We start from the raw sequence: 12739 nt of genomic DNA on the forward strand, positions 1-12739 counted from the left end.
CCCTGTAGTGAAGCTGTGAACTAACAAGACTCCTCAACTTTTTTTTTTATTATTTCCATTGCTTGTGTAATCAGTGTTGTAGAAACTTAATCTGTGCAAACGACGGAAGAGACGGTATTCCTCCAGAGGGACTCCTCCCCTCCTCCATATTGGGCCTTGCCGGTATTGAAAGGGGCGTGAATTGCAAGAGAAGGGGTCTGCTGAGCGCTGGCCCCGCAGCAGGGAGATCAGTTCTCGAGGTCCTTTGCTTGGCCAAGTCGGCAGCTGAACAAGAGAACATCTTGCTGTCCCGAATGCCTGGAATCCAGAAATGTGGGGAGCTGCTGTTAGGATTAAAAAAACAAAACCCCTCTCGCCTTGAGTTTTCCCACATCTAGTTTTGGGTGCTGGCAAAAACCGGATGTATTGGTTACAGGGAATCCCATTGTCTCTGACAGATGTGCTATTTCATTTAAAAGCACTTTCAAAAGACCCGGTTCTCAAAGTGCAAAGTGGACTCGAATTGCCTCTAGAGAAGGTGAAAGTTACCCCCTTAACCCAGGGCATTTCCTCCCTAGTTAGTGCTAACAAGATGGCCCCAGTTGGGCAGCTATTCAATTTTCTGCTTCTCCGGGGTCCTTAAAAACACCACTTGGTACAGCATCTTTACGCAGCTGTTTTGGCTGCTGCCCACTTCCCACCCCCCATCGCATCATAACAGTTTCCATTTTGGCTCAGAAAGGCACAGGGGTTGCCAACCGTTGGCCACTCTCAGTCGGGATGGCCAGCTGGCAACCCACTGGGTCGACCCTGGCAAGTATTTGGGTGGGCGACCTCCAAGGAACACCCGAGCCATGACGCAGAGACAGGCAGTGGCAAACCACCTCCCGGCGCCTCTTGCCTTGAAAACCCCTACAGGCTCGCCATAAGTCAGCTGTGACTTGAGGGCACTAAAAAACAAACAAACAAAAAAATCCCTGCTGCAGTTCAAGCTCTGCTGACGACCGGAGTTCGATCCCGACGGAAGTCAGTTGCAGTTAGCCGGCTCAAGGTTGACTCAGCCTTCCATCCCTCCGAGGTTGGCAAAATGAGTACCAAGCTTGCTTGGGGGCAAAGTGTAGACAGCTGGGGAAGGCAGTGGCAAGCCCCCCTGGAAACCCAGTCTGCCTAGTAAACTTTGGGATGTGATGTCACCCCATGGGTCAGTAATGACCCGGTGCTTGCACAGGGGACTACCTTTACCTTTTATAGAAACTTGAGTTGTGCCTGTAAAGGCTGCAAACCGAGTCCTTGATTTGCAGTTTGAGAACCTGGGCCTTGACTGGATTTGACTTGACCCAGTCGCTAGTTACAGTTAAGCTCTTTGGACAGTTGTGAGAAATGCCTCAAGCTTCTGTGTGCGTTGTGTGTGTGTGCAGCACACATGAAGCTTGTCTCCCCTTTTGAGCCTGCGGTTGGTTTCGGCCAGCGTTTCCCAACCTGTGGCGGATCCTCACCCAAAAAAGCAGGTCCCAAGCTTTTGCAGTTTCAATGACTTATTGAATGCTGGTTCCCCCCCCCCCCGCCGTGTGGGTCCCCATACCAAATAAATTTGGATTTACAGGTCACCATATCAAAGGTTGGGGACCCCTGATCTAGGCGGCCTGTCCCCAAAGCTGCTTCTCTCAGGTGCCCCAGGCTCCGGGAACGGCAGTCTTCCCTGCCCCTTGCCAAGTTGCTCTGTTGCAAATACCGTCTCTTCCCTCTTAGTTATATCTTAAGTAAAGTACTCTCCTTTTATCGTTGTGTTCCACTAGGTTTTAAAACCTATTAACTAGTTTTTTGTGTAAAACAAAAAGTGTTGTACGTTTTTTAGAAAAAAATCTATAAATCTTTTACTGATGGAACACGACATATTTTCTTTATGTATTTACTGACCTATGTTTTTTTGCTACTTTTTTTCTTTTCTCTCCTCCCCATCCCTGAATATTTATTATTTTTTTCTCTCTCCCCTTCTCCCCGATCCGGAATTTCTTTGCCAACTGACCTGCACGGTACTTCTGCTTCCTGTTGTTGCTTGAAACAAAATAAAAAATAAAAATATCCCCTTCCAAAAACAAAAAAAATACCAAACCTTCCTGCTCTTCGGAAACCAACCTGCCCTTCAAATATTAACCATCTTGAAAACTTCATCATCCATCAACCAATTTCGCCATTTCCTGCCGGGGGACTCTGCCCTTCCTTCGTTGTCGACGATTTTGCGCAACCTTCGCTCTTCCCTCCGATTCCTTACCTCTTCCCTGTCCCTCCGCTGCCTTGCTCTGCTGTTCTCTAAAGAGAGTTACACCCCAATGCCTCTTTATTCTTTTCGGTATGTTATCATTCACACTTTTATTATCTTTTTTTTCATTTTGAGATTTTACTTCAAAAAAAAAACGGGTTGTGTTTTTTTGCAGTTTTGCAGATTCTGTTGAATGCTTTAAAAAATAGATTACGTATACCATGCCATTTAGTGGTTACTTTATTATTTTCCTTTTTTCTTTTCTTTTTTATGTATTTTGCATGGTTTTGATTGCTTTGCATGCCTGTTGGGTCAGAAACAAGAGAGCATGTTGTAAGGGTTTGGTTTGACCCCCCTTGGGGTACAGTTGCTCAGCTTTTAACTTTTTCCTTGATTATTCCAATTATTCTGTTGCTTCTTGGATTTTACCCTGAGCAGCTTTAGACTCTGGAACAAAACTCTCTCTAGAATGAGAGCGAATCTGGGTGTGTGAATGTCTTTGTATTAGTTGGTGTACAGATGCAGGATTTCTTCCTGAAGGGGACTCCCTTTTGTTTTTCTTCCTTCGCTTCCCCAAGGGGTGTATGGTGATGTGCACAGAGTGAAGATCTTGTTTAACAAGAAGGAGAATGCCTTGGTTCAAATGGCAGATGGCAATCAGTCCCAGCTGGGTAAGCTTTTGTGGTAGACTACCATTTTTTTTTTCAATTTTTCAGCTCAACACTTGTGGGACCCTTAAGGGGTAGACCTACCTGCCCGTTAAGATCTGGGCTCCAAGCCCTGTTGCTGGTGGCAGCTTTTCCGTAGCGGCCACAACACTGTGGAATCACCCTCCTGAAGAGCTTTGGAAAGACCCAACATCTGTTTTCTGCCCAGCGTTGAGGGGCTGCCGTGTTTTGGGGCTGTTAAACCTGCATTTGCACTGTACCTTTTAAAATGCATTATGTACCGTCATCCTTGGAAAGCGAGATAAAAATTTCTAAATAAAACTCCAGAATTGATTGAGATATGGGTTCCAAGATCCATTCCAAGATACTGGTTACCAAAATTACTGGGATACCAAAGCATTCCAAGATACTGGTTAAAAATAGGTTTGGTCAGCCACCTGAGATTGAGGGAGAAGGATCCCCCCCCCCCATGACTTTTTCCACCTCTCTTTACAGGATTGACAGTAGCCTTATATGGGCTTGCTTGAAAATCCTGCCTTTCTATCAAACTGAACATCTGAGTAGATTAAAAGAATCAGCCTAACAAAAAACTAAGAATTAAAACCTGCTCAAATTATGATGAGGGGCCTGGAGACCTAGCCCCACCTGGAGTATTGTGTGCAGTTCTGGAGGCCTCAATTAAAAAAGGATATGGGCAGAACGGAGCGGGTGCAGAGGAGAGCGATGAGGATGATCAGGGGCCCAGAGACCAAGCCCTATGAGGAAAGGCTGTGGGAGTTGGGAATGTTCAGTCTGGAGAAGAGGAGGTTGAGGGGGGACAGGATTGCTCTCTTTAAGTATTTGAAGGGCTGTCACTTAGAGGAAGGCAGGGAGCTGTCCCTGTTGGCAGCAGAGGATAGGACTTACAAGAACAGATTTAAATTGCAGGCTGAAAGGTACCAGCTGGATATTAGGAAAAAATTATTTACAGTAAGAGTTGTTTGACAGTGGAATCAGCTACCTAGGGAGGTGGTGAGCTCCCCCTCACTGGTAGTCTTTAAGGAGACAAACAGTTGCCAGGGATGTTCTAGGCTAATCCTGCATTGAGCAGGGGGTTCGACTGGATGGCCTGTATGGCCCCTTCCATGATTCTATAGTACTGAATGGAACCAAAAGCAGCCCACAGTTAAAATGCACTCCCTAAGGCCGTTAGTGGGATTTGGTTTACTAAAGGCTAAAAGCCCCAAAATGGGTGCCAGGTAAATGCATCTGGAAGGTGTATATGATTTAGATTACCCTGCTTTTCACTCCTCCACTATCTTTGCAACAGCCCTGAGAGAGAGAGAGAGAGAGGTTGGGCTGTGTGGGCACGACTGGCCAAAGGTCATCCAGCATGCTTCCACAGCAGACCGGGGATTCAAACCTGCGTCTCCCAGATCCTAGTCCTACAGTCTCACTGTGGGGTGCCACAGCCAGAATGCAACAGCAGGAAGGGCCCAACTCTGCTAGCCACCCTCAGATCCTATGGAGCCAGCGTGGTGCGGTGGTTTGGAGCAGTGGACTCAGATCTGGAGAACCTGGTTTGATTCCCCACTCCTCCACATGAATGGTGGACGCTAATCTGGCGAACTGGATATGTTCTCCCACTCCTACACATGAAGCCAGCTGGGTGACCTTGGGCTAGTCACAGTTCTCTCAGAACTCTCACCCCCACCTACCTCACAGGGTGTCTCTTGTGGGGAAGGAAAGGGGATTGTTAGCTGGTTTGTTTTTCCCTAAATGGTAGAGAAAGCATATAAAAACCAACTCTTCTCCTCCTCCTTCTTTTCCTCCTCCTCCCTCCTGTGGGTGGGTGGGAAGAGTCTGTGCTGTTCGGTGCAGCTGCCTTGTGGTTGGGCAGAAGAGCAAGAGAGCATTCTAAGACAGATAACACTGGGGGAAGAGGGGAGGCTTCTCAGCCCAGGTCTGTATGTCTCCTCCTTCCCTCTTGGCAGCCATGAGTCACCTCAACGGCCAGAAGCTGCATGGCAAGCCGATCCGCATCACCCTCTCAAAGCACCAGACGGTGCAGCTGCCCCGGGAAGGGCAGGAGGACCAAGGGCTGACCAAGGACTACGGGAACTCTCCCCTCCACCGCTTCAAGAAGCCAGGCTCCAAAAACTTCCAGAACATCTTCCCCCCTTCCGCCACCCTTCACCTCTCCAATATCCCGTGAGTGCTTTGTGTCGGCGGGTTTGGGGGGCACAGGTGCCAAGCCCCTGGGGTTGCGCGGCCAACCTTGTCTTCCAATCTCAGAGCAGCCGTTTTACTTAGGGCAGGAGCCAAGTTGGGGGATTAAACCGATCGTATGAGCCAGGTATGTGGGTAACAGTTCAAGCAGTTCCTCAGTGCGACAGGCTTCCTCGGGAGGTGGTGAGCTCTCCTTCCCTGGAAGTTTTAAAGCAGAGGCTGGATGGTCATCTGTCAGCAATGCTGATTTTATTACCTTCGGCAGATCGTGAGAGGGAGGGCACCTTGGCCATCTTCTGGGCATGGAGTAGGGGTCACGGGGTGTGTGTGGGGGGAGGTAGTTGTGAATTTCCTGCATTGTGCAGGGGGTTGGACTAGATGACCCTGGTGGTCCCTTCCAACTGTTTGATTTGAAGCATGCTCAAGGGTACATACTATAGGCTAAGCCTAACCATGACGTGTTTTTTTTTCTCTTCTAGTCCTTCAATAACTGAAGAGGACCTCAAGATGCTTTTCTCAAGTAATGGTGGAATGGTGAAAGCCTTCAAATTCTTTCTGTGAGTCTGAGGTTGGATCCCTTCTAGCTACTGGGGAGGGGGGATGGTATTAAAGAGCTTCCCAGACTGTTAAATGGGGGGGGGGGGAGTAAAGTGTTTTGAGAATCAGAACAGTGATCTCTTCCCCCAGCCGAGAGCCACACTTGCCAGTTCAAGGTAGGTTTGGCTGGCTGGGCCATCAATATGACTCGTGCCTGGCCTTTCATACCAACAAATAAGAGACCAGATGAAGAAACCTCATAAGAGGGCTACCTCACTGGTCTCTCTACCCAGTGCTGTCTGTGGCTGGGAGAGGCAGCAGCTCCCCCTGGGTCTCGGACAGAGAATCGAACCCGGTTCTCCAGATTATAAGAGTCTGCCGCTCGTGTGGAGGAGTGGAGAATCGAACCCGGTTCTCCAGATTAGAGTGCGCCGCTCCTAACCCCTACACCGTGGCCAGAGATGAAGTGACGGGGAGGTCAACAGCCAAATTCTCACTTTGCAAGAAAAGTTCAGTCTCCGGCATCTCTAAGGACATCAGATGGCAGGTTCTGGGAAAGGCCTTTCTCCAGTCCTCCACATGAGCGGCGGACTCTAATCTGGTGAACCGGGTTAGTTTCCCCACTCCTCCACATGAAGCCAGCTGGATGACCTTGGCCTAGTCACAGTTCTCTGCAAACTCTCAGCCCCAGCTACCTCACAAGGTGTCTGTTGTGGGGAGTGGAAGGGAAGATGATTGTAAGCCAGTTTGAGTCTCTAAAAGGTAAAGAAAAGCAGGGGATAAAAATCAGCTCCTCTTTTTCTTCTACTGCTCACTTCCTATGCTGATCTCCAATCTTGCTGGGTTTTCCCCTTGACAGGAAAGACCGAAAGATGGCTCTGATTCAGATGGGGTCTGTGGAAGAAGCCATTCAGTCTCTCATCGACCTCCATAACCACGACCTGGGTGAGAACCACCACTTGCGCGTCTCCTTTTCCAAGTCCACCATTTAAGCGCTTTGGGTGGGGAAAGCACAGTGGACCCCGGACTGCAGGCAAAAAGCAAAAAACCCACCACAGCCCCCTCCCTCGGGCTTCGGCCTGGCATCTTGGGCAAACGCCTGCTTGGGGCGAGACAACTTCCATCATTCCAGAGAAGAAAAAAGAAAAGAAAAAAGAAGCCACTTTAAAAAGAAAAAAAAAGCAGCTGAAGTGACCTTAAGAGACAACAGATTTTATTTTTTTAAAGAGGAAAGCAGTTTACTGGGTTTTTAAAACAAATTAAATCTTAATTCACATTGCTATAACCTTTTCTTGCAGCGTTGTGGGATCACAATCCTGACTGGGGGGAGGGGGCAGGGTCACAAGCCTAAAAAGTTTACATTCTTAAACTGCTCTAGGATCAATCCTTCCTTCCTTCCCCTCCCTCCAGAGTGAGGAATAAGGGTGCCCAGTCCCAGAAACCGTCTCAGCTTCATAATAATGCCTTTATCTACTTCAGGCCTTGAAAAGAGACCCCCCCCCCCAAGCTGTGTGGTCTTGGTTCCTTTTTTTTTTACCCCTCCCGAGCACAGATACCTCCTTAGGGCTGACCTGCCGTCTCTCTAAGCCTTGGATCGAATATCTTGTGCCTTAGAAGCTTTTTTGCTAATTTGGGGGAGGATCACTAGTCAAAAGCCGTAAGAACAGAGGAATCATCTGTGGGCGATGGCCTGGGCGATGTCCCCCCTCCTTGAGCAGTCTAGCGTCTCTCCAGAAAAATTGTCTTAAACCGCCCGAGCATTTTGAACCGATTCCCTTAGTCCTGCATGTTGCCGGAGGGAGTCAACAGGACAAACAAAAATTTGGCTGGCTGTGCTGCATTGCTCGGGGTGGGGGAGGACAGGAGAGGGAAGATCCCTGGTCCCTTCACCACTCCGCTGTCAGCAGTCAGCCTAATCAGATTCCACTCGCTGGTTTAAAAATGCAAAATAGTTTCCCCCGCCAGTTGAAACTGAGCAAAGAGCATCAGAAGTTGCTTGCATAGCAGAGTCTGAATTATGGGTCTGCGTTCAGATCATAGATTCAGACCTCAGACATGCGAAAGGTTGCTTCAGGTTGCCTTGCCCCTCCCCTGCCAGAGTTCATCCTTAAGACCAGCATCTCTACTCTCCTACTAGTGACCTCAGCTTTTTTTCTTTTAAATCTTTTTATTACGAGTTTTTTTTTTTTTTACAAAACAAGTCTATTCTCTGCCTAGCAATATCTCCAGTTGACCAAATATTGTAATGGGTTCATATATATGCATATATATGCAAAAAGGAAATAGCTTAACTTTTTTTATAGCTAAAATGGTATAAATGTATCTACTTAACTCTTGTTCTCTTACTCTTGTATGCTCGTTTTTTTGTTTTGTTTTGTTTTGTAATCTGAAAATAGCGCAGTAGTTGAGCCAGGTAAAGAGTAATCTTATACGGTGAAGAAGTAAGTACTTAAAAGTAGCAAACACCAGTTACTTCAAAAGGAGGAAATGACCCAGATTTTAAGGGTGGTGTGTTTTTTTACTTCACCCGAGTTTATTTACTTTATTTAAAGAGAAATGCAACTTTCCCCTTCCTGATCATATCTCACAATGCTATTCCTCCCGCCTTGAGCTCTTTTGTCTGCCGATCTGCCTTCGTCGTAATCCAGAGTTGCCTTACTTCTGCCCTCTTTAACTTGCGTGAGATTTTTTAGAAGAGCCAGAATTTTGTACTTAATATCAGGGTTGTTTCTTCAAAATGTGGACCAAAGTTTTTTTCTTTTTTTTTAAACAAACAATGTGTTTTGGTGTCGCGTTGCTGTCCCCTCTTCCCCCTACCGATTCACGAGAGACGTTGACTTCCGGTGGGCTTTGAGGGGAGGCGGAAGAGTCTTAACACTACTTTAACTAAAACAATTTCTCCTTGACATGAAGAGGGGCAGCCTGATGCTGGTGATGCTGCAGGAGAGGGGGTCCCTCCTTACCCAGCTGCCTTTGTCAGGTCCAGGAAGCAACAAGGGGGCATCTGCTTAGACCATCGGGAGACCTTGCCTTAATTTGACCCGGAGGGAGCTCTCGGACACTCCGTGTAGTGGGTCCAGCACCAGTTGCCTCCTTTTGGCTATCCAAGGGCATGGCGGGCCTTTACCGCCAACCGGCCTTTCAACATTAGACCCATCGCTGCCTTTTGTTTTCACAAAGGCGACCAGCAGCTCACACAAACACACACCCTCCCCAGGCAAGCGATCGGCAGGTACTTGCATTTTACTCTTGTCTTTCGTGCGCGCGGGCCCACCCGGAGCGACGGGAAGGCCGCTCGTCTGCTCGAAGTGGGCCGGGGTTCCACAGGCTTGAGGTTTTTTTTCCCTTGGCCTGTCGGACCCAGGTCAACCGTTAGTTGTTGCCGGTGTGATAGGTCGGCTTTTGAGGAGGGGTTGAGTGACTCGTCCCGTCCCCCACCCCCGCTCCCCAAAAAGGAGTAAGGGAAGATCAACTGCTACCCCGTGTTTTTAGGTGTCAGCAGAACTTTGAGAATGGTCAGGCCTGGTCCCAAAATCCGCTTGGGGGTCCCGTTCTTGGTGGAACGTAGCCTCTTTGCTGGCACGTTTTATGCTCGCATTCCGTCAGGAGGCAGATGAGGGGTGTGTTTTGTCCTTGCCTCTTTTTTTTGCAAGAAGCACATGGCCGGTGTACTGCTGTTAACCCCCCAGACCCAAGCGACCTTAAGGGTGGAGAGGGATTAGTTGGTTTTGTTTTTTTCTCTTTGTTCGATCCTGTGTGTTGCATGTAAATGTAATGAGAAAAAGGTGTAAATATTTATGATTTTTTTATACCTGTTGTAAGACATGAGGGGGCAGCAGAACCCAGGTTTTTACAGCAAAAGGATGTATTGTATATTTTGATAACCAGCTATTACAGGTTCAGTATTGGGGAGTTGGGGAGGGGCTGATTGTTCACAAAACACCAGAATTCATGGCCTGGCTAAAAAGAATGTAATGCAAAAAAAGAAAAAAAATGGAAAATTAAAACTATTTTATAATGAATTTTAGTACCTTTTTCTGTAGCATTTAGTTCTTGACTTGTTCAGATTGTAGAAAACAGTTGTGGGCTTGTCTGTACTTCCTTTTTTTTTGCTTTCAATAAATGTCTTCTGTATTCTTTGCTTCTGTTTTTCCTATCTTTTTTTATTGTGCTTCCCCCCCCCATTTGTACTTGACTTCCTCTCCCCTCCCCACGTAACCCAGCTGCCTCTTATTTTGTGTAACTTTTTTTGACTTTTTCATTTATCTTCCTGGGGGAGGGGAGCGCTTCGGATTCTTAACATTTCCCACTACCGTATTTTTTAAGGGGGTTGCGGAGACCATGTTGAAGCGGCCGCGGGCCCTCCCTTATCCCCCTTGTGGCAAACGTGTCCCTTTATGCTTTCAGGAATGGTTTGGGCAGAGGGTTTGGCCCACAAAGGGGTGCCATCTCTGCTTTTTGCCCAGCCCTTTCCTGCCACGTGCCCTGACTTTTCATAATCTCTGCCCTAATCCATGAAATAACGCATCTTCCCATTGGCTACATAACTCCCTCTGTGCCTCTTTTCTAAAGGTAGATACGCATGCCATGGATGGCGTGCCCTAGTCTTTGTAACCACTGATTCCTACAAATCTTGTGACCAGACGTGAGGAGCTGTTGTCTTCACAAGGTCTTGGGGGGCGGGTGGACAGAGGCATGGGTCCCAAGGGGGTAGCAACCGTACCAATGGAGCCGGGCACCAAAGGGGGAGGAGGGTCGTTGTAGCTTTGAGGGAACTTTCGCAGTCAGCGTGGCAGGGAAGAAGAGGAGGAGTTGGTTTTTATATGCTGACTCTCTCTGCCACTTAAGGGAGAATCAAACAGGTTTACAATCACCTTCCCCTCCCCACAATAGACACCCTGTGATGTGGGTGGGGCTGAGAGAGCTGTGACTAGCCCATGGTCACCCAGTTGGCTTCATGTGGGGGAGTAGGAAAACCAACCCAGTTCTCCAGATTAGCCTCCGCCGCTCATGTGGAGGTGTGGGGAATCAACCCCAGTTCTCCAGAGTCCACCGCTCCAAACCACCGCTGTTAAGCACTACACCACGCTGGCTGGTTCTTGCAAATACTGTGGCCAGGCGTGAGAGGAACTGTGGTCTTCGCAAGGTCTCGTGGGAGGGGTGGACGGAGGCATGGGTCCCAAGGGGGTAGCAACTGTACCAATGGAGCCGGGCACCTAAGGGAAGAAGTCGTAGCTTTGAGGGAACTTTGGAAGTCAGAGTGGCATGGGAGGCCCTGTGGTGTACATGGACGAGGCCTCAGTTTCACACCATCAGGAGAGGAACGTGTTTTCAGGAAAGGGTAACCTTATTCAAAATTTGCTATTGCAGCACAGTAGAGTGTGTCTTACAGATGGCCCCTATAAAGGCTAAATACCAGCGTGGAATACAAAACGAAGAGGCTGTTAAGCATTTGAGTAGGCTGCTCAAGAGGAGAACCACATATGTGGATCTAGTGGCAACGGAAGCTTTTGACAGCCCAAAACAGATTCACAAAGTGCTGCTCTTAAGTCCCCGAGAATCCCATTACTGATATTAAAACAGAAATGGAGATTAAGGCAGAAAAGGGATCTTTCCAACTAGAGTATTTTGGAATACTACGACTTCTCCACTCCTCACCGGTTATCCACCAGAAAATAGTGTGGCAAAGGAAGGAGGTTCTCCTAATAGAAACAACACAAATAGACTTAATTGGACTGAGCAACTAGAAATGCCTTCTAGAGCTGCTCAGATGGGATACTCAATATAGAAGAGTTGCTGTTTTTTATGCCGACTTTCTCTACCACAAGGGAGAATCAAACCGACTTACCTTACCTTCCCCTCCCCACAACAGACACCCAGGGAGGTAGGTGGGGCAGAGAGAGTGTGACTTGCCCAAGGTCACCTAGCTGGCTTCATGTGGAGGAGGGGGGAAACCAACCGGGTTCACCAGATTAGCCTCAGCCGTTCATGTGGAGGAGGGGGGAATCGAACCCGGTTCTCCAGATCAGAGTCCACCACTCCAATATAGGAGTATTTGATGCAGCCTTTTGTACATTTACCAACGGAAGACCAAATGGCAATGACAGACAGACTAGAGGATTTTAGGAATGAATTGCAGAGAATATTCAGTGGGAAGAATTTAATGGTTACGATGGAGATTGGACTAATCCCAGAGAGGAAGGAACTTTTATGGCACAGCAAATGGATTGGATAGAAGAGGAAATATCATCAGAATAAATGGTTCTAATGTGGCTGCCCCTCTTGTGTTAACATCTAGCAGTGTGGAGCGCGTGCCTCACCACCACCAACCTCTTGTGACAGAACAGGAGGAAGTTTAAAAATTGCAATAGGAAGTAGGTCCAGCCAGCCTCCTTCCCCTGAGGTTTCTCCTCTTACGGGGCCCTGGTTTTTTTTTTTAACTTTAAATCTCAAATATGGAAGATGCTAGAATAACTACGTGTTTTTAAAATGTGCGTGATGAAGCCAGAGCAGGTGAAGTGTGTACTTCATAAGAACATAAGAAAGGCCATGCTGGATCAGAACAAGGCCCATGAAGTCCAGCAGCCTGTTCACCCAGTGGCCGACCAGGTGCCTCTAGGAAGCCCACAAACAAGACTGTAGCAGCAGAATTGTCCTGCCTTTGTTCCACAGCACATAATATAATAGGCCTGCTCCTCTGATCATGGAGAGAATAGCGATGCATCATGACTAGGATCCATTTTAACTAGTAGCCATGGATAGCCCTCTTCTCCATGAACATGTCCACTCCCCTCTTCAAGCCTTCCAAGTTGGCAGCCATCGCCACATCCTGGGGCAGGGAGTTCCACAATTTAACTATGCGTTGTGTGAAGAAATACTTCCTTTTTATCAGTTTTGAATCTCACCCTACAGCTTCAGCAGATAGCCCCATGTTCTAGTATTATGAGAGGGGGAGAAAAGCTTCCCCCTGTCCACTCTCTCCAAACCATGTGTAATTTTATAAACCTCTATCATGTCTCCCCTTAGCCTCCTTCTTTTCAAGCTAAACAGCCCTAAGCGTTTCAGCCGTTCCTCATAGGGCAGTTGC

General features: G+C 47.8%; 1 protein-coding gene across 1 annotated transcript in view; it reads left to right on the forward strand.

The window, feature by feature from the left end:
- The window catches only part of PTBP1 (polypyrimidine tract binding protein 1), a 44709-nt gene extending 38061 nt beyond the window's left edge, over positions 1-6648 (forward strand). The window contains exons 11-15 of the mRNA XM_056844595.1: positions 2296-2329; positions 2818-2910; positions 4881-5097; positions 5595-5672; positions 6512-6648. Coding sequence (XP_056700573.1) covers positions 2296-2329; positions 2818-2910; positions 4881-5097; positions 5595-5672; positions 6512-6644 — 555 coding nt within the window. The 3' untranslated portion in view covers positions 6645-6648. The remainder of the gene's footprint in view (positions 1-2295; positions 2330-2817; positions 2911-4880; positions 5098-5594; positions 5673-6511) is intronic.
- The last annotated feature ends 6091 nt before the right edge of the window (positions 6649-12739 follow it).

Source organism: Euleptes europaea, chromosome 2 (genome assembly GCF_029931775.1).
Source record: "Euleptes europaea isolate rEulEur1 chromosome 2, rEulEur1.hap1, whole genome shotgun sequence".
Lineage (NCBI taxonomy): Eukaryota > Metazoa > Chordata > Lepidosauria > Squamata > Sphaerodactylidae > Euleptes > Euleptes europaea.